This window comes from Oncorhynchus mykiss, chromosome 15, assembly GCF_057628025.1.
Source record: "Oncorhynchus mykiss isolate SJ-2025 chromosome 15, ASM5762802v1, whole genome shotgun sequence".
In the NCBI taxonomy this organism is placed as follows: domain Eukaryota; kingdom Metazoa; phylum Chordata; class Actinopteri; order Salmoniformes; family Salmonidae; genus Oncorhynchus; species Oncorhynchus mykiss.
Window position 1 is genome coordinate 65,794,434 of NC_143036.1, and position 25,567 is coordinate 65,820,000.

General features: G+C 45.4%; 1 protein-coding gene across 8 annotated transcripts in view; it reads left to right on the forward strand.

Annotated features, from left to right (window-relative positions):
* Nucleotides 1–25,567, forward strand: part of LOC110490567 (ankyrin repeat and sterile alpha motif domain-containing protein 1B) — a 352,871-nt gene that overhangs the window by 118,483 nt on the left and 208,821 nt on the right. For all 8 annotated transcript variants that reach the window (XM_090200869.1, XM_090200870.1, XM_090200871.1 and 5 more), the window contains one exon: nucleotides 23,948–24,049. In XM_090200869.1, the coding sequence (XP_090056995.1) occupies nucleotides 23,948–24,049 (102 nt within the window). The remainder of the gene's footprint in view (nucleotides 1–23,947; nucleotides 24,050–25,567) is intronic.

The following is a 25,567-nucleotide window of genomic DNA, read 5'->3' on the forward strand; positions in this document are numbered from 1 at the left end:
CCCCCCCTTCAAACCTCTGTTCCTGTTCTTATGTGTACGTAAACCTGTCCTCTGTGTTTACCCCCCCCCCTTTCACATCTCTGTTCCTGTTCTTATGTGTATTTAAACCTGTCCTCTGTGTTTAACCCCCCTCATACCTCTGTTCCTGTTCCTGTTCTTATGTGTATGTAAACCTGTCCCCTGTGTTTAACCCCCCTCATACCTCTGTCCCTGTTCCTGTTCTTATGTGCATGTAAGCCTGTCCCCTGTGTTTACCCCCCCCCCCCCTCATACCTCTGTCCCTGTTCCTGTTCTTATGTGCATGTAAACCTGTCCTCTGTGTTTACCCCCCCCCCCCTTCAAACCTCTGTTCCTGTTCTTATGTGCATGTAAACCTGTCCTCTGTGTTTACCCCCCACTCAAACCTCTGTTCCTGTTCTTATGTGCATGTAAACCTGTCCTCTGTGTTTACCCCCCACTCAAACCTCTGTTCCTGTTCTTATGTGCATGTAAACCTGTCCTCTGTGTTTACCCCCCCCCCCACCCCAAACCTCTGTTCCTGTTCTTATGTGTATTTAAACCTGTCCTCTGTGTTTATCCCCCCCCTTCAAACCTCTGTTCCTGTTCTTATGTGTATGTAAACTTGTCCCCTGTGTTTACCCCCCCCTTCATACCTCTGTTCCTATTCCTGTTCTCATGTGCATGTAATCCTGTCCCCTGTGTTTACCCCCCCCCCATACCTCTGTTCCTGTTCTTATGTGTATTTAAACCTGTCCTCTGTGTTTATCCCCCCCCTTCAAACCTCTGTTCCTGTTCTTATGTGTATGTAAACTTGTCCCCTGTGTTTACCCCCCCCTTCATACCTCTGTTCCTATTCCTGTTCTCATGTGCATGTAATCCTGTCCCCTGTGTTTACCCCCCCCCCCCCCAAACCTCTGTTCCTGTTCTTATGTGTATTTAAACCTGTCCTCTGTGTTTACCCCCCACTCAAACCTCTGTTCCTGTTCTTATGTGCATGTAAACCTGTCCTCTGTGTTTACCCCCCCCCCCTTCAAACCTCTGTTCCTGTTCTTATGTGTATTTAAACCTGTCCTCTGTGTTTACCCCCCACTCAAACCTCTGTTCCTGTTCTTATGTGCATGTAAACCTATCCCCCAGTGTTTATCCCCCCCCCCCCACCCCCCATACCTCTGTTCCTGATATTATGTGTATGTAAACCTGGCCCCTGTGTTTAACCCCCCTCATACCTCTGTCCCTGTTCCTGTTCTTATGTGCATGTAAGCCTGTCCCCTGTGTTTACCCCCCCCCCCCTCATACCTCTGTCCCTGTTCCTGTTCTTATGTGCATGTAAACCTGTCCTCTGTGTTTACCCCCCCCCCCCCTTCAAACCTCTGTTCCTGTTCTTATGTGTATTTAAACCTGTCCTCTGTGTTTACCCCCCACTCAAACCTCTGTTCCTGTTCTTATGTGCATGTAAACCTATCCCCCAGTGTTTACCCCCCCCCCCCCACCCCCCATACCTCTGTTCCTGATATTATGTGTATGTAAACCTGGCCCCTGTGTTTAACCCCCCTCATACCTCTGTCCCTGTTCCTGTTCTTATGTGCATGTAAACCTGTCCTCTGTGTTTACCCCCCCCACCCCAAACCTCTGTTCCTGTTCTTATGTGTATTTAAACCTGTCCTCTGTGTTTATCCCCCCCCTTCAAACCTCTGTTCCTGTTCTTATGTGTATGTAAACCTGTCCTCTGTGTTTACCCCCCCCCCCTTCAAACCTCTGTTCCTGTTCTTATGTGTACGTAAACCTGTCCTCTGTGTTTACCCCCCCCCCCCCTTTCACATCTCTGTTCCTGTTCTTATGTGTATTTAAACCTGTCCTCTGTGTTTAACCCCCCTCATACCTCTGTTCCTGTTCCTGTTCTTATGTGTATGTAAACCTGTCCCCTGTGTTTAACCCCCCTCATACCTCTGTCCCTGTTCCTGTTCTTATGTGCATGTAAGCCTGTCCCCTGTGTTTACCCCCCCCCCCCTCATACCTCTGTCCCTGTTCCTGTTCTTATGTGCATGTAAACCTGTCCTCTGTGTTTACCCCCCACTCAAACCTCTGTTCCTGTTCTTATGTGCATGTAAACCTGTCCTCTGTGTTTACCCCCCCCCCCCTTCAAACCTCTGTTCCTGTTCTTATGTGCATGTAAACCTGTCCTCTGTGTTTACCCCCCCCCCTTCAAACCTCTGTTCCTGTTCTTATGTGCATGTAAACCTGTCCTCTGTGTTTACCCCCCACTCAAACCTCTGTTCCTGTTCTTATGTGCATGTAAACCTGTCCTCTGTGTTTACCCCCCACTCAAACCTCTGTTCCTGTTCTTATGTGCATGTAAACCTGTCCTCTGTGTTTACCCCCCCCCCCACCCCAAACCTCTGTTCCTGTTCTTATGTGTATTTAAACCTGTCCTCTGTGTTTATCCCCCCCCTTCAAACCTCTGTTCCTGTTCTTATGTGTATGTAAACTTGTCCCCTGTGTTTACCCCCCCCTTCATACCTCTGTTCCTATTCCTGTTCTCATGTGCATGTAATCCTGTCCCCTGTGTTTACCCCCCCCCCATACCTCTGTTCCTGTTCTTATGTGTATTTAAACCTGTCCTCTGTGTTTATCCCCCCCCTTCAAACCTCTGTTCCTGTTCTTATGTGTATGTAAACTTGTCCCCTGTGTTTACCCCCCCCTTCATACCTCTGTTCCTATTCCTGTTCTCATGTGCATGTAATCCTGTCCCCTGTGTTTACCCCCCCCCCCCCCCAAACCTCTGTTCCTGTTCTTATGTGTATTTAAACCTGTCCTCTGTGTTTACCCCCCACTCAAACCTCTGTTCCTGTTCTTATGTGCATGTAAACCTGTCCTCTGTGTTTACCCCCCCCCCCTTCAAACCTCTGTTCCTGTTCTTATGTGTATTTAAACCTGTCCTCTGTGTTTACCCCCCACTCAAACCTCTGTTCCTGTTCTTATGTGCATGTAAACCTATCCCCCAGTGTTTACCCCCCCCCCCCCACCCCCCATACCTCTGTTCCTGATATTATGTGTATGTAAACCTGGCCCCTGTGTTTAACCCCCCTCATACCTCTGTCCCTGTTCCTGTTCTTATGTGCATGTAAGCCTGTCCCCTGTGTTTACCCCCCCCCCCTCATACCTCTGTCCCTGTTCCTGTTCTTATGTGCATGTAAACCTGTCCTCTGTGTTTACCCCCCCCCCCCCCTTCAAACCTCTGTTCCTGTTCTTATGTGTATTTAAACCTGTCCTCTGTGTTTACCCCCCACTCAAACCTCTGTTCCTGTTCTTATGTGCATGTAAACCTATCCCCCAGTGTTTACCCCCCCCCCCCCACCCCCCATACCTCTGTTCCTGATATTATGTGTATGTAAACCTGGCCCCTGTGTTTAACCCCCCTCATACCTCTGTCCCTGTTCCTGTTCTTATGTGCATGTAAACCTGTCCTCTGTGTTTACCCCCCCCACCCCAAACCTCTGTTCCTGTTCTTATGTGTATTTAAACCTGTCCTCTGTGTTTATCCCCCCCCTTCAAACCTCTGTTCCTGTTCTTATGTGTATGTAAACCTGTCCTCTGTGTTTACCCCCCCCCCCCTTCAAACCTCTGTTCCTGTTCTTATGTGTACGTAAACCTGTCCTCTGTGTTTACCCCCCCCCCCCCTTTCACATCTCTGTTCCTGTTCTTATGTGTATTTAAACCTGTCCTCTGTGTTTAACCCCCCTCATACCTCTGTTCCTGTTCCTGTTCTTATGTGTATGTAAACCTGTCCCCTGTGTTTAACCCCCCTCATACCTCTGTCCCTGTTCCTGTTCTTATGTGCATGTAAGCCTGTCCCCTGTGTTTACCCCCCCCCCCCTCATACCTCTGTCCCTGTTCCTGTTCTTATGTGCATGTAAACCTGTCCTCTGTGTTTACCCCCCACTCAAACCTCTGTTCCTGTTCTTATGTGCATGTAAACCTGTCCTCTGTGTTTACCCCCCCCCCCCTTCAAACCTCTGTTCCTGTTCTTATGTGCATGTAAACCTGTCCTCTGTGTTTACCCCCCCCCTTCAAACCTCTGTTCCTGTTCTTATGTGCATGTAAACCTGTCCTCTGTGTTTACCCCCCACTCAAACCTCTGTTCCTGTTCTTATGTGCATGTAAACCTGTCCTCTGTGTTTACCCCCCACTCAAACCTCTGTTCCTGTTCTTATGTGCATGTAAACCTGTCCTCTGTGTTTATCCCCCCCCTTCAAACCTCTGTTCCTGTTCTTATGTGTATGTAAACTTGTCCCCTGTGTTTACCCCCCCCTTCATACCTCTGTTCCTATTCCTGTTCTCATGTGCATGTAATCCTGTCCCCTGTGTTTACCCCCCCCCCATACCTCTGTTCCTGTTATTATGTGTATGTAAACCTGTCCCCTGTGTTTACCGCCCCCCCCCCCTCATACCTCTGTCCCTGTTCCTGTTCTTATGTGCATGTAAACCTGTCCCCTGTGTTTATCCCCCCTCATACCTCTGTTCCTGTTCTTATGTGCATGTAAACCTGTCCCCTGTGTTTACCCCCCCCCCCTCATACCTCTGTCCCTGTTCCTGCTCTTATGTGCATGTAAACCTGTCCCCTGTGTTTACCCCCCCCCCCTCATACCTCTGTCCCTGTTCCTGTTCTTATGTGCATGTAAACCTGTCCTCTGTGTTTAACCCCCCTCATACCTCTGTTCCTGTTCTTATGTGCATGTAAACCTGTCCCCTGTGTTTAACCCCCCTCATACCTCTGTTCCTGTTCCTGTTCTTATGTGTATGTAAACCTGTCCCCTGTGTTTAACCCCCCTCATACCTCTGTCCCTGTTCCTGTTCTTATGTGCATGTAAGCCTGTCCCCTGTGTTTACCCCCCCCCCCATACCTCTGTCCCTGTTCCTGTTCTTATGTGTATTTAAACCTGTCCTCTGTGTTTACCCCCCCACTCAAACCTCTGTTCCTGTTCTTATGTGCATGTAAACCTGTCCTCTGTGTTTAACCCCCCTCATACCTCTGTTCCTGTTCTTATGTGCATGTAAACCTGTCCCCTGTGTTTACCCCCCCTCATACCTCTGTCCCTGTTCCTGTTCTTATGTGCATGTAAACCTGTCCTCTGTGTTTAACCCCCCTCATACCTCTGTTCCTGTTCTTATGTGCATGTAAACCTGTCCCCTGTGTTTAACCCCCCTCATACCTCTGTTCCTGTTCCTGTTCTTATGTGTATGTAAACCTGTCCCCTGTGTTTAACCCCCCTCATACATCTGTCCCTGTTCCTGTTCTTATGTGCATGTAAGCCTGTCCCCTGTGTTTACCCCCCCCCCCCCTCATACCTCTGTCCCTGTTCCTGTTCTTATGTGTATTTAAACCTGTCCTCTGTGTTTACCCCCCACTCAAACCTCTGTTCCTGTTCTTATGTGCATGTAAACCTGTCCTCTGTGTTTACCCCCCCCCCTTCAAACCTCTGTTCCTGTTCTTATGTGTATTTAAACCTGTCCTCTGTGTTTACCCCCCACTCAAACCTCTGTTCCTGTTCTTATGTGCATGTAAACCTATCCCCAGTGTTTACCCCCCCCCCCCACCCCCCATACCTCTGTTCCTGATATTATGTGTATGTAAACCTGGCCCCTGTGTTTAACCCCCCTCATACCTCTGTCCCTGTTCCTGTTCTTATGTGCATGTAAGCCTGTCCCCTGTGTTTACCCCCCCCCCTCATACCTCTGTCCCTGTTCCTGTTCTTATGTGCATGTAAACCTGTCCTCTGTGTTTACCCCCCCCCCCTTCAAACCTCTGTTCCTGTTCTTATGTGCATGTAAACCTGTCCTCTGTGTTTACCCCCCACTCAAACCTCTGTTCCTGTTCTTATGTGCATGTAAACCTGTCCTCTGTGTTTACCCCCCCCCCCCCCCTTCAAACCTCTGTTCCTGTTCTTATGTGTACGTAAACCTGTCCTCTGTGTTTACCCCCCACTCAAACCTCTGTTCCTGTTCTTATGTGCATGTAAACCTATCCCCAGTGTTTACCCCCCCCCCCCCCACCCCCCATACCTCTGTTCCTGATATTATGTGTATGTAAACCTGGCCCCTGTGTTTACCCCCCCCCCCCATACCTCTGTTCCTGTTATTATGTGCATGTAAACCTGTCCCCTGTGTTTACCCCCCCCCCCATACCTCTGTTCCTGTTCTTATGTGCATGTAAACCTATCCCCTGTGTTTACCCCCCCCCCCATACCTCTGTTCCTGATATTATGTGTATGTAAACCTGTCCCCTGTGTTTACCCCCCCTCACTCCTCTGTCCCTGTTCCTGTTATTATGTGTATGTAAACCTGTCCCCTGTGTTTAACCCCCCCCCCCCCCCATACCTCTGTTCCTGTTCTTATGTGCATGTAAACCTGTCCCCTGTGTTTACCACCCCCCTCATACCTCTGTTCCTGTTCTTATGTGCATGTAAACCTATCACCTGTGTTTACCCCCCCCCCCATACCTCTGTTCCTGTTCTTATGTGTACGTAAACCTTTGGCTAAAACTTAAAGGTACAATCTATTGTGACAATGATGCATACATATGTGCAGCTTATGCTCCTCCTTCAGATTCATCATATTATGATGATCAGTGTTTTGACAATCTCCAGACAGAAATCATTACATTTCAGGCAGAGGGTAAAGTTCTTCTTTGTGGAGATTTCAATGCTAGAACAGGTTCTGAATCTGACTACACTGATACGGGAGGTAACCACCACATATTTGGACACCCCTCCTTGTACAGTAGCCCTATTATAAATAATAGAAACAGTCTTGAACAAATTCGGAACAAAAATGGAAAAGAGTTAGTACATCTCTGTCGAGCCTTAGGCCTGTACATGCTTAATGGTAGAATCAGAGGGGACTCTTTAGGTCAGTTTACTTACTGCTCAGCTCTTGGGACAAGTGTAGTCGATTATGCCATCTCTGACATTGACCCCTCCTCCATTAGTGCATTCACTGTCAGACCACAGACACCATTGTCAGATCACAGTCAGATCAACATGTTTCTGAAGAAATTAACCGGCAATATTCATAAAAAAAAAACAGCCCAATAAACTCTACAACATAAACCAATCGTACAGATAGGCTCCAAACAGTGCAGAGAGATTCATTGAAACATTGAACTCAAATGAAATGATGAACTCTAGACAGTTTTTCAATAACTCACAATACCAAAACAATAAAGATGGTGTCAATTCAGCTACCCAAAACATCAACTGCATATTCCAAAAAGCAGCATCGAAAGCAAATTTGAGAAAACCAAAGATATGTAACATCAGAAACAAAAATCTAAATGTTTCTGACAAATGGTTTGATAATGAATGTAAAACAATTAGAAAACACCTAAGACAAATGTCAAACGAAAAACATAAGCAGCAAAACAACCCAGAGCTACGATATGAATACTTTGAAACTCTGAAACGGTATAAACAAACACTGAAATGCAAGAAATTGAATTATACCAACAAGACACTTGATGAAATTGAAAACGCAATTGACCAAAATCAGTCCTGGGACAATTTAAGAACAACAAAGCCACAAGAATTAGCCATACAAGATGTAGGAATTTGGAAAACTTATTTTGAAAATCTATACAAAAACATCCCACAAAAAAACTTGCAACAGAACCAATTAGAAATTAAAGAAAAATGGAACATCCTTGAACCAGTCATTTAAAAACAACCAAAATCCATTAGATCACCCAATAACCCAACAAGAACTAAATGAAAAGCTCAAATCTATTAAATCAAAGAAGGCTTGTGGTCGAGACAACATCAGAAATGAAATGCTGAAAAACAGCACACCTGAGTTGCAAAATGCTGTGCTTAAATTGTTCAACATGGTGTTAACTTCTGGCTGCTTCCCTGATGTCTGGAACCAGGGGCTCATCTCCCCTATCCACAAAAGTGGAGCCAAATCAGACGCCAATAATTACAGGGGAATTTGCGTAAACAGTAATTTGGGAAAGATTTTCTGTAGCATTTTGAATTCAAGAATTCAAACCTTTCTTCAAGAAAAAAATGTAATAAGTAAATGTCATCTTGGCTTTCTCCCTAACCATCGCACTACTGACCACCTTACACACACTAATTAATAAACACGTCCACCAAAATAAAATCGGGCAAAATCTTTGCTTGCTTTATTGACTTTTAAAAAAGCATTTGATTCTATTTGGCACGAAGGGCTATTCTACAAAATTCTACAAAGTGGGCTTGGTGGTAAGGTGTATGACTTAATAAAATGTATGTACACAGAAAACAAGTGTGTAATAAAAATCAAAAACCAAAGAACAGAATTTTTTTCACAATGTCGAGGTGTGAGACAAGGCTTCAGTTTGAGTCCAAATCTTTTCAACATTTATATCAATGAATTAGCAGACATGTTGGACCAATCTCCAGCCCCAGGACTCACACTATTTGACACAGAGGTTAAATACCTGCTATATGCTGATGACTTGGTACTTCTATCACCAACCAAAGAAGGTCTTCAACAAAACATTAATATTCTGGAGCAATATTGCCATAATTGGGCCCTGGCAGTAAAAAAATAAATAAATGAAAATCATTATTTTCCACAAAAAAAAAAAACATGTCAGAAACACAAATGTAAATTCACCCTGAACAACACCTTAATTGAACACACACAAAATTACACCTACCTTGGTCTGACCATATCTGTATCGGGAAACTTTAATATGGCAGTGAATGCACTCAAAGAAAAAGCCCGCAGAGCATTGTATGCAATAAAAATGAAATTATTCAAAATCAACATCCCAATTAGAATTTGGACTAAAATATTTGACAGTGTAAACCTACCAATAGCTCTTTATGGAAGTGAGTTTTGTGGGCCACTCAATAAACTGGACTTTAAAATGTGGGACAAACATCCAATTGAAGCCCTACATGCAGAATTCTGTCGGAAAATCCTACAAGTCCAGAGAAATACACCGATTAATGTAGGGCTGAATTGGGCCGTTTTCCAGTAATAATGAAAATACAGAAACGATCATTAAAATGTTGGCTACATCTAAATTCAAGTCCAAATTCAAGTCTGCAATTTAAAGCACTTCAAACCCAAGAGCTGAGCCCAGAAACGAGCCCTCTCAGTCAGCTGGTGTTGGACCTCACCAACCAAGCTGACACTTCAAAAGAAAGAATTCCAATAAACAAAATCATGAACCAATCAAAGGACTCATATTTACAACATTGGTAAAACGAAACAAAATCCCAAAGCAGACTAAATTGCTATCTGACCCTAAACAGAGAATATGAATTGGCGGATTATCTCTACTCTGTCAGAAATGACTACATTTATTAAAAAAAAAAACGTATTAAACCCAGAGGAAAAACTAAAAATACTCATGGGCGAAGGAGCAATGGCTCCTCTTGCAGCCAAATATATATTTTCCTGCCATAGCCTGAGGGACACTGAATAATAACATCTGCATAGTAGGCAGTAACTTACTTATTATTAATATTATTGTTATTACTATTATTATTGTTGTTTATCATTCCAAATAGTAGTGGTATGGGTGGTAATGGTAATAGTAGTAGTTGATAGTAGTTGTAGTACTGATATAATATAGAAGTTGACGTTATTTAGTTATAAGTTAGTTATAGTTTCATTTTCCATAATTATATTTTTATATTTATTACATTTCTACTACTGACTGTTTCCATTTTTTTGCAATTTTTTTGTTTTAAATTTTGTACTACCATTTTAGGGGATATTCCCCTAAACCGATCAAACCGACTCAAACTATCCTCCTCCGCTTGATTTTTCACTAAAAGCATATGCTGAGAGACGAGTAGGAGGAATATCCTCTGAAAGGTGCACCCCTTCAATGCAACTTCTTATGCTACTTAGTAGTGGCTCTATAGAAATGGCATATAACATTCCAGACAACAAACACCGCTGCCTAATACCTCTACACACTTTAATAGGAGCACTCAAGCCACCGTTAACTTGATATGGAGAGAGAGAGAGAGAGTAGTTGATATGTAGGGAGAGAGAGTAGATGATATGGAGAGAGAGAGAGAAAGACAGTAGATGATATAGAGAGAGAGACAGTAGTTGATATGTAGAAAGAGAGACAGTAGTTGATATGTAGGGAGAGAGAGTAGATGATATGGAGAGAGAGACAGTAGTTGATATGTAGAAAGAGAGACAGTAGTTGATATGGAGAGAGAGAGAGAGAAGGGGACAGTAGATGATATGGGGAGAGAGACAGTAGTTGATATGTAGGGAGAGAGAGTAGATGATATGGAGAGAGAGAGAGAGAGTAGATGATATGGAGAGAGAGAAAGGGGGGGACAGTAGATGATATGTAGGGAGAGAGAGTAGATGATATGGAGAGAGACAGTAGTTGATATGTAGAAAGAGAGACATTAGTTGATATGTAGGGAGAGAGAGTAGATGATATGGAGAGAGAGAGAGAAAGACAGTAGATGATATGGGGAGAGAGACAGTAGTTGATATGTAGCGAGAGAGAGTAGATGATATGGGGAGAGAGACAGTAGTTGATATGTAGGGAGAGAGAGTAGATGATATGGAGAGAGAGAGAGAGAGAGTAGATGATATGGAGAGAGAGAGACAGTAGTTGATATGTAGAAAGAGAGACAGTAGTTGATATGTAGAGGGAGAGAGAGTAGATGATATGGAGAGAGACAGTAGTTGATATGTAGGGAGAGAGAGTAGATGATATGGAGAGAGACAGTAGTTGATATGTAGGGAGAGAGAGTAGATGATATGTAGGGAGAGAGAAGGGGATAGTAGATATGGAGAGAGAGAGAGAAGGGGACAGTAGATGATATGGAGAGAGAGACAGTAGATGATATGTAGGGAGAGAGAAGGGGATAGTAGATGATATGGAGAGAGAGACAGTAGATGATATGTAGGGAGAGAGAGTAGATGATATGGAGAGAGAGAGAAGGGGATAGTAGATATGGAGAGAGAGAATGGGGGGGACAGTAGATGATATGGAGAGAGAGACAGTAGTTGATATGTAGGGAGAGAGAGTAGATGATATGGAGAGAGAGACAGTAGATGATATGGAGAGAGAGACAGTAGATGATATGGAGAGAGAGACAGTAGATGATATGGAGAGAGAGACAGTAGATGATATGGAGAGAGAGTAGATGATATGGAGAGAGAGACAGTAGATGATATGGAGAGAGAGACAGTAGATGATATGGAGAGAGAGACAGTAGATGATATGGAGAGAGAGACAGTAGATGATATGGAAAGAGAGACAGTAGATGATATGGAGAGAGAGACAGTAGATGATATGGAGAGAGAGACAGTAGATGATATGGAAAGAGAGACAGTAGATGATATGGAGAGAGAGACAGTAGATGATATGGAGAGAGAGACAGTAGATGATATGGAGAGAGAGACAGTAGATGATATGGAAAGAGAGACAGTAGTTGATATGTAGGGAGAGAGAGTAGATGATATGGAGAGAGAGACAGTAGATGATATGGAGAGAGAGACAGTAGATGATATGGAGAGAGAAACAGTAGATGATATGGAGAGAGAGACAGTAGATGATATGGAAAGAGAGACAGTAGTTGATATGTAGGGAGAGAGAGTAGATGATATGGAGAGCGAGACAGTAGATGATATGGAGAGAGAGACAGTAGATGATATGTAGGGAGAGAGAGTAGATGATATGTAGGGAGAGACAGTAGATGATATGGAGAGAGAGATAGTAGATGATATGGAGAGAGAGACAGTAGATGATATGTAGGGAGAGAGAGTAGATGATATGGAGAGAGAGAGAAGGGGATAGTAGATATGGAGAGAGAGAAAGGGGGGGACAGTAGATGATATGGAGAGAGAGACAGTAGTTGATATGTAGGGAGAGAGAGTAGATGATATGGAGAGAGAGAAAGGGGGGGACAGTAGATGATATGGGGAGAGAGACAGTAGTTGATATGTAGGGAGAGAGAGTAGATGATATGGAGAGAGAGAGAAGGGGATAGTAGATATGGAGAGAGAGAAAGGGGGGGACAGTAGATGATATGGAGAGAGAGACAGTAGTTGATATGTAGGGAGAGACAGTAGTTGATATGTAGGGAGAGAGAAGGGGATAGTAGATATGGAGAGAGAGAGAGAAGGGGACAGTAGATGATATGGAGAGAGAGACAGTAGTTGATATGTAGGGAGAGAGAAGGGGATAGTAGATATGGAGAGAGAGAAAGGGGGGGACAGTAGATGATATGGAGAGAGAGACAGTAGTTGATATGTAGGGAGAGAGAGTAGATGATATGGAGAGAGAGACAGTAGATGATATGGAGAGAGAGACAGTAGATGATATGGAGAGAGAGACAGTAGATGATATGGAGAGAGAGAGAAGGGGATAGTAGATATGGAGAGAGAGAGAGAAAGACAGTAGATGATATGGAGAGAGAGACAGTAGATGATATGTAGGGAGAGAGAAGGGGATAGTAGATATGGAGAGAGAGAGAGAAAGACAGTAGATGATATGGAGAGAGAGACAGTAGATGATATGTAGGGAGAGAGAAGGGGATAGTAGATATGGAGAGAGAGAAAGGGGGGGACAGTAGATGATATGGAGAGAGAGACAGTAGTTGATATGTAGGGAGAGAGAGTAGATGATATGGAGAGAGAGACAGTAGATGATATGGAGAGAGAGACAGTAGATGATATGGAGAGAGAGACAGTAGATGATATGGAGAGAGAGAGAAGGGGATAGTAGATATGGAGAGAGAGAGAGAAAGACAGTAGATGATATGGAGAGAGAGACAGTAGATGATATGTAGGGAGAGAGAAGGGGATAGTAGATATGGAGAGAGAGAAAGGGGGGGACAGTAGATGATATGGAGAGAGAGACAGTAGTTGATATGTAGGGAGAGAGAGTAGATGATATGGAGAGAGAGAGAGAGAGAGAGTAGATGATATGGAGAGAGAGAGAAGGGGATAGTAGATATGGAGAGAGAGAAAGGGGGGGACAGTAGATGATATGGAAAGAGAGAAGGAGACAGTAGATGAGATAGAGAAGATGATATGGAGAGAGAGTAGATTTTATATATATATATATATATATATATATATATGAGAGAGAGAGAGAGATAGATAGATAGAGATATATATATATAGATAGAGATATATATATACAGATATATATAGATAGAGATAGAGACTGAGACAGTTGATGATATGGAGAGAGAGGTGGACAGAGACAGTAGATTATATGGAGAGAGAGAGGGGGACAGAGACAGTAGATGATATGGTGAGAGAGGGGGACAGAGACAGTTGATGATATGGAGAGAGAGACAGAGACTGAGACAGTTGATGATATGGAGAGAGAGGGGGACAGAGACAGTAGATGAGATGGAGAGAGAGAGGGGACAGAGACCATTGATGATATGGAGAGAGAGAGAGAGGGGGACATAGACAGTAGAGGATATGGAGAGAGAGAGGGGGACAGAGACAGTAGATGATATGGAGAGAGAGAGAGAGAGGGAGGGGGACAGTAGATGATATGGCGAGAGAGAGGGGGACAGAGACAGTAGATGAGATGGAGAGAGAGGGGGGACAGAGACAGTAGATGATATGGTGAGAGAGGGGGACAGAGACAGTAGATGATATGGAGAGAGAGGGGGGACAGAGACAGTAGATGATATGGAGAGAGAGGGGGGACAGAGACAGTAGATGATATGGAGAGAGAGAGAGAGAGGGAGGGGGACAGTAGATGATATGGTGAGAGAGAGGGGGACAGAGATAGTAGATGATATGGAGAGAGAGAGAGAGAGGGAGGGGGACAGTAGATGATATGGTGAGAGAGAGGGGGACAGAGATAGTAGATGATATGGAGAGAGAGAGAGAGAGGGAGGGGGACAGTAGATGATATGGCGAGAGAGAGGGGGACAGAGACAGTAGATGAGATGGAGAGAGAGGGGGACAGAGACAGTAGATGATATGGAGAGAGAGGGGGGACAGAGACAGTAGATGATATGGTGAGAGAGGGGGACAGAGACAGTAGATGATATGGAGAGAGAGGGGGGACAGAGACAGTAGATGATATGGAGAGAGAGGGGGGACAGAGACAGTAGATGAGATGGAGAGAGAGGGGGGACAGAGACAGTAGATGATATGGAGAGAGAGGGGGGACAGAGACAGTTGATGATATGGAGAGAGAGGGGGGACAGAGACAGTAGATGATATGGTGAGAGAGGGGGACAGAGACAGTAGATGATATGGTGAGAGAGGGGGACAGAGACAGTAGATGATATGGAGAGAGAGGGGGGACAGAGACAGTAGATGATATGGAGAGAGAGGGGGACAGAGACAGTAGATGAGATGGAGAGAGAGGGGGACAGAGACAGTAGATGATATGGAGAGAGAGAGAGAGAGAGGGAGGGGGACAGTAGATGATATGGCGAGAGAGAGGGGGACAGAGACAGTAGATGATATGGAGAGAGAGGGGGGACAGAGACAGTAGATGATATGGAGAGAGAGGGGGGACAGAGACAGTAGATGAGATGGAGAGAGAGGGGGGACAGAGACAGTAGATGATATGGAGAGAGAGGGGGGACAGAGACAGTTGATGATATGGAGAGAGAGGGGGGACAGAGACAGTAGATGATATGGTGAGAGAGGGGGGACAGAGACAGTAGATGATATGGTGAGAGAGGGGGACAGAGACAGTAGATGATATGGAGAGAGAGGGGGACAGAGACAGTAGATGATATGGAGAGAGAGGGGGGACAGAGACAGTAGATGATATGGAGAGAGAGGGGGACAGAGACAGTAGATGAGATGGAGAGAGAGGGGGACAGAGACAGTAGATGATATGGAGAGAGAGAGAGAGGGAGGGGGACAGTAGATGATATGGTGAGAGAGGGGGGACAGAGACAGTAGATGATATGGAGAGAGAGGGGGGACAGAGACAGTAGATGATATGGAGAGAGAGGGGGGACAGAGACAGTAGATGATATGGAGAGAGAGGGGGGACAGAGACAGTAGATGATATGGAGAGAGAGGGGGGACAGAGACAGTAGATGATATGGAGAGAGAGGGGGGACAGAGACAGTAGATGATATGGAGAGAGAGGGGGGACAGAGACAGTAGATGATATGGAGAGAGAGGGGGGACAGAGACAGTAGATGATATGGAGAGAGAGGGGGACAGAGACAGTAGATGATATGGTGAGAGAGGGGGACAGAGACAGTAGATGAGATGGAGAGAGAGGGGGACAGAGACAGTAGATGATATGGAGAGAGAGAGAGAGAGAGGGAGGGGGACAGTAGATGATATGGCGAGAGAGAGGGGGACAGAGACAGTAGATGATATGGAGAGAGAGGGGGGACAGAGACAGTAGATGATATGGTGAGAGAGGGGGGACAGAGACAGTAGATGATATGGAGAGAGAGGGGGGACAGAGACAGTAGATGATATGGAGAGAGAGGGGGGACAGAGACAGTAGATGATATGGAGAGAGAGGGGGGACAGAGACAGTAGATGATATGGAGAGAGAGAGAAAGGGGGACAGTAGATGGTATGGAGAGAGAGAGGGGGGACAGAGACAGTAGATGATAGGGAGAGAGAGAGGGGGACAGAGACAGTAGATGATATGGAGAGAGAGGGGGGACAGAGACAGTAGATGATATGGAGAGAGAGGGGGGACAGAGACAGTAGATGATATGGAGAGAGAGGGGGGACAGAGACAGTTGATGATATGGAGAGAGAGGGGGGACAGAGACAGTAGATGATATGGAGAGAGAGGGGACAGAGACAGTAGATGATATGGAGAGAGAGAGGGGGACAGAGACAGTAGATGATATGGAGAGAGAGGGGGACAGAGACAGTAGATGAGATGGAGAGAGAGGGGGACAGAGACAGTAGATGATATGGAGAGAGAGAGAGAGGGAGGGGGACAGTAGATGATATGGTGAGAGAGGGGGGACAGAGACAGTAGATGATATGGAGAGAGAGAAAGGGGGGGACAGTAGATGATATGTAGGGAGAGAGAGTAGATGATATGGAGAGAGACAGTAGTTGATATGTAGAAAGAGAGACATTAGTTGATATGTAGGGAGAGAGAGTAGATGATATGGAGAGAGAGAGAGAAAGACAGTAGATGATATGGGGAGAGAGACAGTAGTTGATATGTAGCGAGAGAGAGTAGATGATATGGGGAGAGAGACAGTAGTTGATATGTAGGGAGAGAGAGTAGATGATATGGAGAGAGAGAGAGAGAGAGTAGATGATATGGAGAGAGAGAGACAGTAGTTGATATGTAGAAAGAGAGACAGTAGTTGATATGTAGAGGGAGAGAGAGTAGATGATATGGAGAGAGACAGTAGTTGATATGTAGGGAGAGAGAGTAGATGATATGGAGAGAGACAGTAGTTGATATGTAGGGAGAGAGAGTAGATGATATGTAGGGAGAGAGAAGGGGATAGTAGATATGGAGAGAGAGAGAGAAGGGGACAGTAGATGATATGGAGAGAGAGACAGTAGATGATATGTAGGGAGAGAGAAGGGGATAGTAGATGATATGGAGAGAGAGACAGTAGATGATATGTAGGGAGAGAGAGTAGATGATATGGAGAGAGAGAGAAGGGGATAGTAGATATGGAGAGAGAGAATGGGGGGGACAGTAGATGATATGGAGAGAGAGACAGTAGTTGATATGTAGGGAGAGAGAGTAGATGATATGGAGAGAGAGACAGTAGATGATATGGAGAGAGAGACAGTAGATGATATGGAGAGAGAGACAGTAGATGATATGGAGAGAGAGACAGTAGATGATATGGAGAGAGAGTAGATGATATGGAGAGAGAGACAGTAGATGATATGGAGAGAGAGACAGTAGATGATATGGAGAGAGAGACAGTAGATGATATGGAGAGAGAGACAGTAGATGATATGGAAAGAGAGACAGTAGATGATATGGAGAGAGAGACAGTAGATGATATGGAGAGAGAGACAGTAGATGATATGGAAAGAGAGACAGTAGATGATATGGAGAGAGAGACAGTAGATGATATGGAGAGAGAGACAGTAGATGATATGGAGAGAGAGACAGTAGATGATATGGAAAGAGAGACAGTAGTTGATATGTAGGGAGAGAGAGTAGATGATATGGAGAGAGAGACAGTAGATGATATGGAGAGAGAGACAGTAGATGATATGGAGAGAGAAACAGTAGATGATATGGAGAGAGAGACAGTAGATGATATGTAGGGAGAGAGAGTAGATGATATGTAGGGAGAGACAGTAGATGATATGGAGAGAGAGATAGTAGATGATATGGAGAGAGAGACAGTAGATGATATGTAGGGAGAGAGAGTAGATGATATGGAGAGAGAGAGAAGGGGATAGTAGATATGGAGAGAGAGAAAGGGGGGGACAGTAGATGATATGGAGAGAGAGACAGTAGTTGATATGTAGGGAGAGAGAGTAGATGATATGGAGAGAGAGAAAGGGGGGGACAGTAGATGATATGGGGAGAGAGACAGTAGTTGATATGTAGGGAGAGAGAGTAGATGATATGGAGAGAGAGAGAAGGGGATAGTAGATATGGAGAGAGAGAAAGGGGGGGACAGTAGATGATATGGAGAGAGAGACAGTAGTTGATATGTAGGGAGAGACAGTAGTTGATATGTAGGGAGAGAGAAGGGGATAGTAGATATGGAGAGAGAGAGAGAAGGGGACAGTAGATGATATGGAGAGAGAGACAGTAGTTGATATGTAGGGAGAGAGAAGGGGATAGTAGATATGGAGAGAGAGAAAGGGGGGGACAGTAGATGATATGGAGAGAGAGACAGTAGTTGATATGTAGGGAGAGAGAGTAGATGATATGGAGAGAGAGACAGTAGATGATATGGAGAGAGAGACAGTAGATGATATGGAGAGAGAGACAGTAGATGATATGGAGAGAGAGAGAAGGGGATAGTAGATATGGAGAGAGAGAGAGAAAGACAGTAGATGATATGGAGAGAGAGACAGTAGATGATATGTAGGGAGAGAGAAGGGGATAGTAGATATGGAGAGAGAGAAAGGGGGGGACAGTAGATGATATGGAGAGAGAGACAGTAGATGATATGTAGGGAGAGAGAGTAGATGATATGGAGAGAGAGACAGTAGATGATATGGAGAGAGAGACAGTAGATGATATGGAGAGAGAGACAGTAGATGATATGGAGAGAGAGAGAAGGGGATAGTAGATATGGAGAGAGAGAGAGAAAGACAGTAGATGATATGGAGAGAGAGACAGTAGATGATATGTAGGGAGAGAGAAGGGGATAGTAGATATGGAGAGAGAGAAAGGGGGGGACAGTAGATGATATGGAGAGAGAGACAGTAGTTGATATGTAGGGAGAGAGAGTAGATGATATGGAGAGAGAGAGAGAGAGAGAGTAGATGATATGGAGAGAGAGAGAAGGGGATAGTAGATATGGAGAGAGAGAAAGGGGGGGACAGTAGATGATATGGAAAGAGAGAAGGAGACAGTAGATGAGATAGAGAAGATGATATGGAGAGAGAGTAGATTTTATATATATATATATATATATATATATATATATGAGAGAGAGAGAGAGATAGATAGATAGAGATATATATATATAGATAGAGATATATATATACAGATATATATAGATAGAGATAGAGACTGAGACAGTTGATGATATGGAGAGAGAGGTGGACAGAGACAGTAGATTATATGGAGAGAGAGAGGGGGACAGAGACAGTAGATGATATGGTGAGAGAGGGGGACAGAGACAGTTGATGATATGGAGAGAGAGACAGAGACTGAGACAGTTGATGATATGGAGAGAGAGGGGGACAGAGACAGTAGATGAGATGGAGAGAGAGAGGGGACAGAGACCATTGATGATATGGAGAGAGAGAGAGAGGGGGACATAGACAGTAGAGGATATGGAGAGAGAGAGGGGGACAGAGACAGTAGATGATATGGAGAGAGAGAGAGAGAGGGAGGGGGACAGTAGATGATATGGCGAGAGAGAGGGGGACAGAGACAGTAGATGAGATGGAGAGAGAGGGGGGACAGAGACAGTAGATGATATGGTGAGAGAGGGGGACAGAGACAGTAGATGATATGGAGAGAGAGGGGGGACAGAGACAGTAGATGATATGGAGAGAGAGGGGGGACAGAGACAGTAGATGATATGGAGAGAGAGAGAGAGAGGGAGGGGGACAGTAGATGATATGGTGAGAGAGAGGGGGACAGAGATAGTAGATGATATGGAGAGAGAGAGAGAGAGGGAGGGGGACAGTAGATGATATGGTGAGAGAGAGGGGGACAGAGATAGTAGATGATATGGAGAGAGAGAGAGAGAGGGAGGGGGACAGTAGATGATATGGCGAGAGAGAGGGGGACAGAGACAGTAGATGAGATGGAGAGAGAGGGGGACAGAGACAGTAGATGATATGGAGAGAGAGGGGGGACAGAGACAGTAGATGATATGGTGAGAGAGGGGGACAGAGACAGTAGATGATATGGAGAGAGAGGGGGGACAGAGACAGTAGATGATATGGAGAGAGAGGGGGGACAGAGACAGTAGATGAGATGGAGAGAGAGGGGGGACAGAGACAGTAGATGATATGGAGAGAGAGGGGGACAGAGACAGTTGATGATATGGAGAGAGAGGGGGGACAGAGACAGTAGATGATATGGTGAGAGAGGGGGGACAGAGACAGTAGATGATATGGTGAGAGAGGGGGACAGAGACAGTAGATGATATGGAGAGAGAGGGGGGACAGAGACAGTAGATGATATGGAGAGAGAGGGGGACAGAGACAGTAGATGAGATGGAGAGAGAGGGGGACAGAGACAGTAGATGATATGGAGAGAGAGAGAGAGAGAGGGAGGGGGACAGTAGATGATATGGCGAGAGAGAGGGGGACAGAGACAGTAGATGATATGGAGAGAGAGGGGGGACAGAGACAGTAGATGATATGGAGAGAGAGGGGGGACAGAGACAGTAGATGAGATGGAGAGAGAGGGGGGACAGAGACAGTAGATGATATGGAGAGAGAGGGGGGACAGAGACAGTTGATGATATGGAGAGAGAGGGGGGACAGAGACAGTAGATGATATGGTGAGAGAGGGGGGACAGAGACAGTAGATGATATGGTGAGAGAGGGGGACAGAGACAGTAGATGATATGGAGAGAGAGGGGGACAGAGACAGTAGATGATATGGAGAGAGAGGGGGGACAGAGACAGTAGATGATATGGAGAGAGAGGGGGACAGAGACAGTAGATGAGATGGAGAGAGAGGGGGACAGAGACAGTAGATGATATGGAGAGAGAGAGAGAGGGAGGGGGACAGTAGATGATATGGTGAGAGAGGGGGGACAGAGACAGTAGATGATATGGAGAGAGAGGGGGGACAGAGACAGTAGATGATATGGAGAGAGAGGGGGGACAGAGACAGTAGATGATATGGAGAGAGAGGGGGGACAGAGACAGTAGATGATATGGAGAGAGAGGGGGGACAGAGACAGTAGATGATATGGAGAGAGAGGGGGGACAGAGACAGTAGATGATATGGAGAGAGAGGGGGGACAGAGACAGTAGATGATATGGAGAGAGAGGGGGGACAGAGACAGTAGATGATATGGAGAGAGAGGGGGACAGAGACAGTAGATGATATGGTGAGAGAGGGGGGACAGAGACAGTAGATGAGATGGAGAGAGAGGGGGACAGAGACAGTAGATGATATGGAGAGAGAGAGAGAGAGAGGGAGGGGGACAGTAGATGATATGGCGAGAGAGAGGGGGACAGAGACAGTAGATGATATGGAGAGAGAGGGGGGACAGAGACAGTAGATGATATGGTGAGAGAGGGGGGACAGAGACAGTAGATGATATGGAGAGAGAGGGGGGACAGAGACAGTAGATGATATGGAGAGAGAGGGGGGACAGAGACAGTAGATGATATGGAGAGAGAGGGGGGACAGAGACAGTAGATGATATGGAGAGAGAGAGAAAGGGGGACAGTAGATGGTATGGAGAGAGAGAGGGGGGACAGAGACAGTAGATGATAGGGAGAGAGAGAGGGGGACAGAGACAGTAGATGATATGGAGAGAGAGGGGGGACAGAGACAGTAGATGATATGGAGAGAGAGGGGGGACAGAGACAGTAGATGATATGGAGAGAGAGGGGGGACAGAGACAGTTGATGATATGGAGAGAGAGGGGGGACAGAGACAGTAGATGATATGGAGAGAGAGGGGACAGAGACAGTAGATGATATGGAGAGAGAGAGGGGGACAGAGACAGTAGATGATATGGAGAGAGAGGGGGACAGAGACAGTAGATGAGATGGAGAGAGAGGGGGACAGAGACAGTAGATGATATGGAGAGAGAGAGAGAGGGAGGGGGACAGTAGATGATATGGTGAGAGAGGGGGGACAGAGACAGTAGATGATATGGAGAGAGAGGGGGGACAGAGACAGTAGATGATATGGAGAGAGAGGGGGGACAGAGACAGTAGATGATATGGAGAGAGAGGGGGGACAGAGACAGTAGATGATATGGAGAGAGAGGGGGGACAGAGACAGTAGATGATATGGAGAGAGAGGGGGGACAGAGACAGTAGATGATATGGAGAGAGAGGGGGGACAGAGACAGTAGATGATATGGAGAGAGAGGGGGGACAGAGACAGTAGATGATATGGAGAGAGAGGGGGGACAGAGACAGTAGATGATATGGAGAGAGAGGGGGGACAGAGACAGTAGATGATATGGAGAGAGAGGGGGGACAGAGACAGTAGATGATATGGAGAGAGAGGGGGGACAGAGACAGTAGATGATATGGAGAGAGAGGGGGGACAGAGACAGTAGATGATATGGAGAGAGAGGGGGGACAGAGACAGTTGATGATATGGAGAGAGAGGGGGGACAGAGACAGTAGATGATATGGTGAGAGAGGGGGACAGAGACAGTAGATGATATGGTGAGAGAGGGGGACAGAGACAGTAGATGATATGGAGAGAGAGGGGGACAGAGACAGTAGATGATATGGAGAGAGAGGGGGGACAGAGACAGTAGATGATATGGAGAGAGAGGGGGACAGAGACAGTAGATGATATGGAGAGAGAGGGGGGACAGAGACAGTAGATGATATGGTGAGAGAGGGGGGACAGAGACAGTAGATGATATGGAGAGAGAGGGGGGACAGAGACAGTAGATGATATGGAGAGAGAGGGGGGACAGAGACAGTAGATGATATGGAGAGAGAGGGGGGACAGAGACAGTAGATGATATGGAGAGAGAGAGAAAGGGGGACAGTAGATGGTATGGAGAGAGAGAGGGGGGACAGAGACAGTAGATGATATGGAGAGAGAGGGGGACAGAGACAGTAGATGATATGGTGAGAGAGGGGGGACAGAGACATTAGATGATAGGGAGAGAGAGAGGGGGACAGAGACAGTAGATGATATGGAGAGAGAGGGGGGACAGAGACAGTAGATGATATGGAGAGAGAGGGGGGACAGAGACAGTAGATGATATGGAGAGAGAGGGGGGACAGAGACAGTTGATGATATGGAGAGAGAGGGGGGACAGAGACAGTAGATGATATGGAGAGAGAGGGGGGACAGAGACAGTAGATGATATGGTGAGAGAGGGGGACAGAGACAGTAGATGAAATGGAGAGAGAGGGGGGACAGAGACAGTAGATGATATGGAGAGAGAGGGGGACAGAGACAGTAGATGATATGGAGAGAGAGGGGGGACAGAGACAGTAGATGATATGGAGAGAGAGGGGGGACAGAGACAGTAGATGATATGGAGAGAGAGGGGGGACAGAGACAGTAGATGATATGGAGAGAGAGGGGGGACAGAGACAGTAGATGATATGGAGAGAGAGAGGGGGACAGAGACAGAGAGAGGGGACAGAGAGAGTAAATTATATGGAGAGAGAGGGGACAGACAGTAGAGGATATGGAGAGAGAGACGGGGACAGAGACAGTAAATGATATGGAGAGAGAGGGGGACAGAGACAGTAAATGATATGGAGAGAGAGAGAAGATATGGAGAGAGAGAGAGAGGGGGACAGAGACCGTAAATTATATGGAGAGAGAGAGGACAGTAGAGGATATGGAGAGAGAAAGGACAGTAGAGGATGTGGAGAGAGAGAGAGAGAGAGAGAGAGAGAGAGGACAGTAGAGTATATGGAGAGAGAGAGAGATAGAGAGAGAGGGGGGGACAGAGACAGTAAAGGATATGGAGAGAGAGAGAGGACAGTAGAGAATATGGAGAGAGAGAGAGAGGGGGACAGAGACAGTAAAGTATATGGAGAGAGCGAGAGGACAGTAGAGAATATGAGAGGACAGTAGAGGATATGGAGAGAAAGAGAGGACAGTAGAGGATATGGAGAGAGAGAGGGAGAGTGGTCTTGTCCTACAATCCCCTCCTCTCCCCCCTTATTTTCCTCAATCACTTCCTGATTCCTCTGTTGTCTTGTTGCACTTCCTGTGAGGAACCCCGGGCAGCCATATTGTTTTTGTCCGTGGGGCTTATTTATGTAGATGAGTGACAGGCCTGTACCGGTGTACTGTCTGACCCATGTCATCCACCCAACCTTCTCCTCTATCCATCAATCTGTGTGTGTGTGTGTGATACAGGATGGACACAGCTAGCTTCCTCTGTCGGTAAATTGTCAGACAGAAATACAGTATGGATGTTTTCCTTGTAAATTTCTCCAAGTGAGTCTATTTAGGATCTTTGTCCTCCTACACGCAACACTTTACAGTGCTTCCCCTTTAAAATGTGTATATACATTTACTTGTTAAGGGAGTGTTTGCAGGAGGCTAGATTTGTGTGTGTGTGTGTGTGTGCGTGCTTGCTCGTGTGTGAGTGTCGGCTGGGTGCCTGACCCATGGTTTCGGTCTTCTGTCTGTCTGTTGCAGGTATTGATGCCAACATCACAGACTGCCAGGGAAGGACAGCTCTGGAGATCCTCAGAGAACACCCCGCACAGAAGTCCCAGCAAATCACTGCACTCATGCAAGGTACCACACATTAGTACACATGCATTAACATACACATGCATTAACATACACATGCATTAACATACACACATTAACATACACACATTAACATACAGACATTAACATACACACATTAACATACACACGCATTAACATACACACATTAACATAAACACATTAACATACACATGTATTAACATACACATGCATTAACATACAGACATTAACATACACACATTACCATACACACATTAACATACACACATTAACATACACACGCATTAACATAAACACATTAACATACACATGCATTAACATACACATGCATTAACATACACATGCATTAACATACAGACATTAACATACACACATTACCATACACACATTAACATACAAACATTAACATACACACGCATTAACATACACACATTAACATAAACACATTAACATACACATGTATTAACATACACATGCATTAACATACATACATTAACATACACGCACATTAACATGCATGCACATTAACATACACACACATTAACATACACATACATTAACATACATACACATTAACATACACACATTAACATACACACATTAACATACACGCACATTAACATGCATGCACATTAACATACACACACATTAACATACACATACATTAACATACACACACATTAACATGCATACACATTAACATACACACACATTAACATACATACATTAACATACACACACATTAACATACACATACATTAACATACACACACATTAACATGCATACACATTAACATACACACACATTAACATGCATACACATTAACATACACGCACATTAACATGCATACACATTAACATACACACACATTAACATACACACACGTACTCATGTGTGCATATACCGCTCTCTCTCTCCCTCGTCGTGACAGTATACGTGGTTGTTTAGAGTGCCTGGTGGTGTAGTGTCCGGATGTGTACAGATTGTGTGCAGATTGAGACAAGTCGTTCCAGGAAGTTTATTTGTCCAATGGGGAACAAGAACAATGTGAGACCTCTGTGTTGCTCTTCCTATACACGGGGGGGGGGGGGGGGGGGAGACAATGCTTCAGCCATTGTCTTCTGCTCTCAGAGAACGATGCACTGTTGTCACTAGTCCTGAGTTGTTAGTGTAGGATAATGACTTCACGGGTTAACTCATTGAGTGGCCTGGTTATCTGCAGTTATGGCTAAGCCCCTAGAAAGACTCTGGGATGTTCTGTAGGAGTGAGTGGTTTTGGGTTTGTGGATGTGAATTTGGATGTCTTGGTTGTCCTTTTCAAGTCAAACTTTATTTGTCACATGCGCCGAACACAACAAGTGTAGACCTTACCGTGAAATGCTTACCTACAAGCCCTTAACCAACAGTGCAGTTCAATAACTGTTTACCAAGTAGACAAAAATAAAAAGTAACACAATAAGAATAACAATAACGAAGCTACATACAGGGGGCACCGGTACCGAGTCAGTGTGGTGTGGTACAGGCTAGTTGAGGTGATTTGT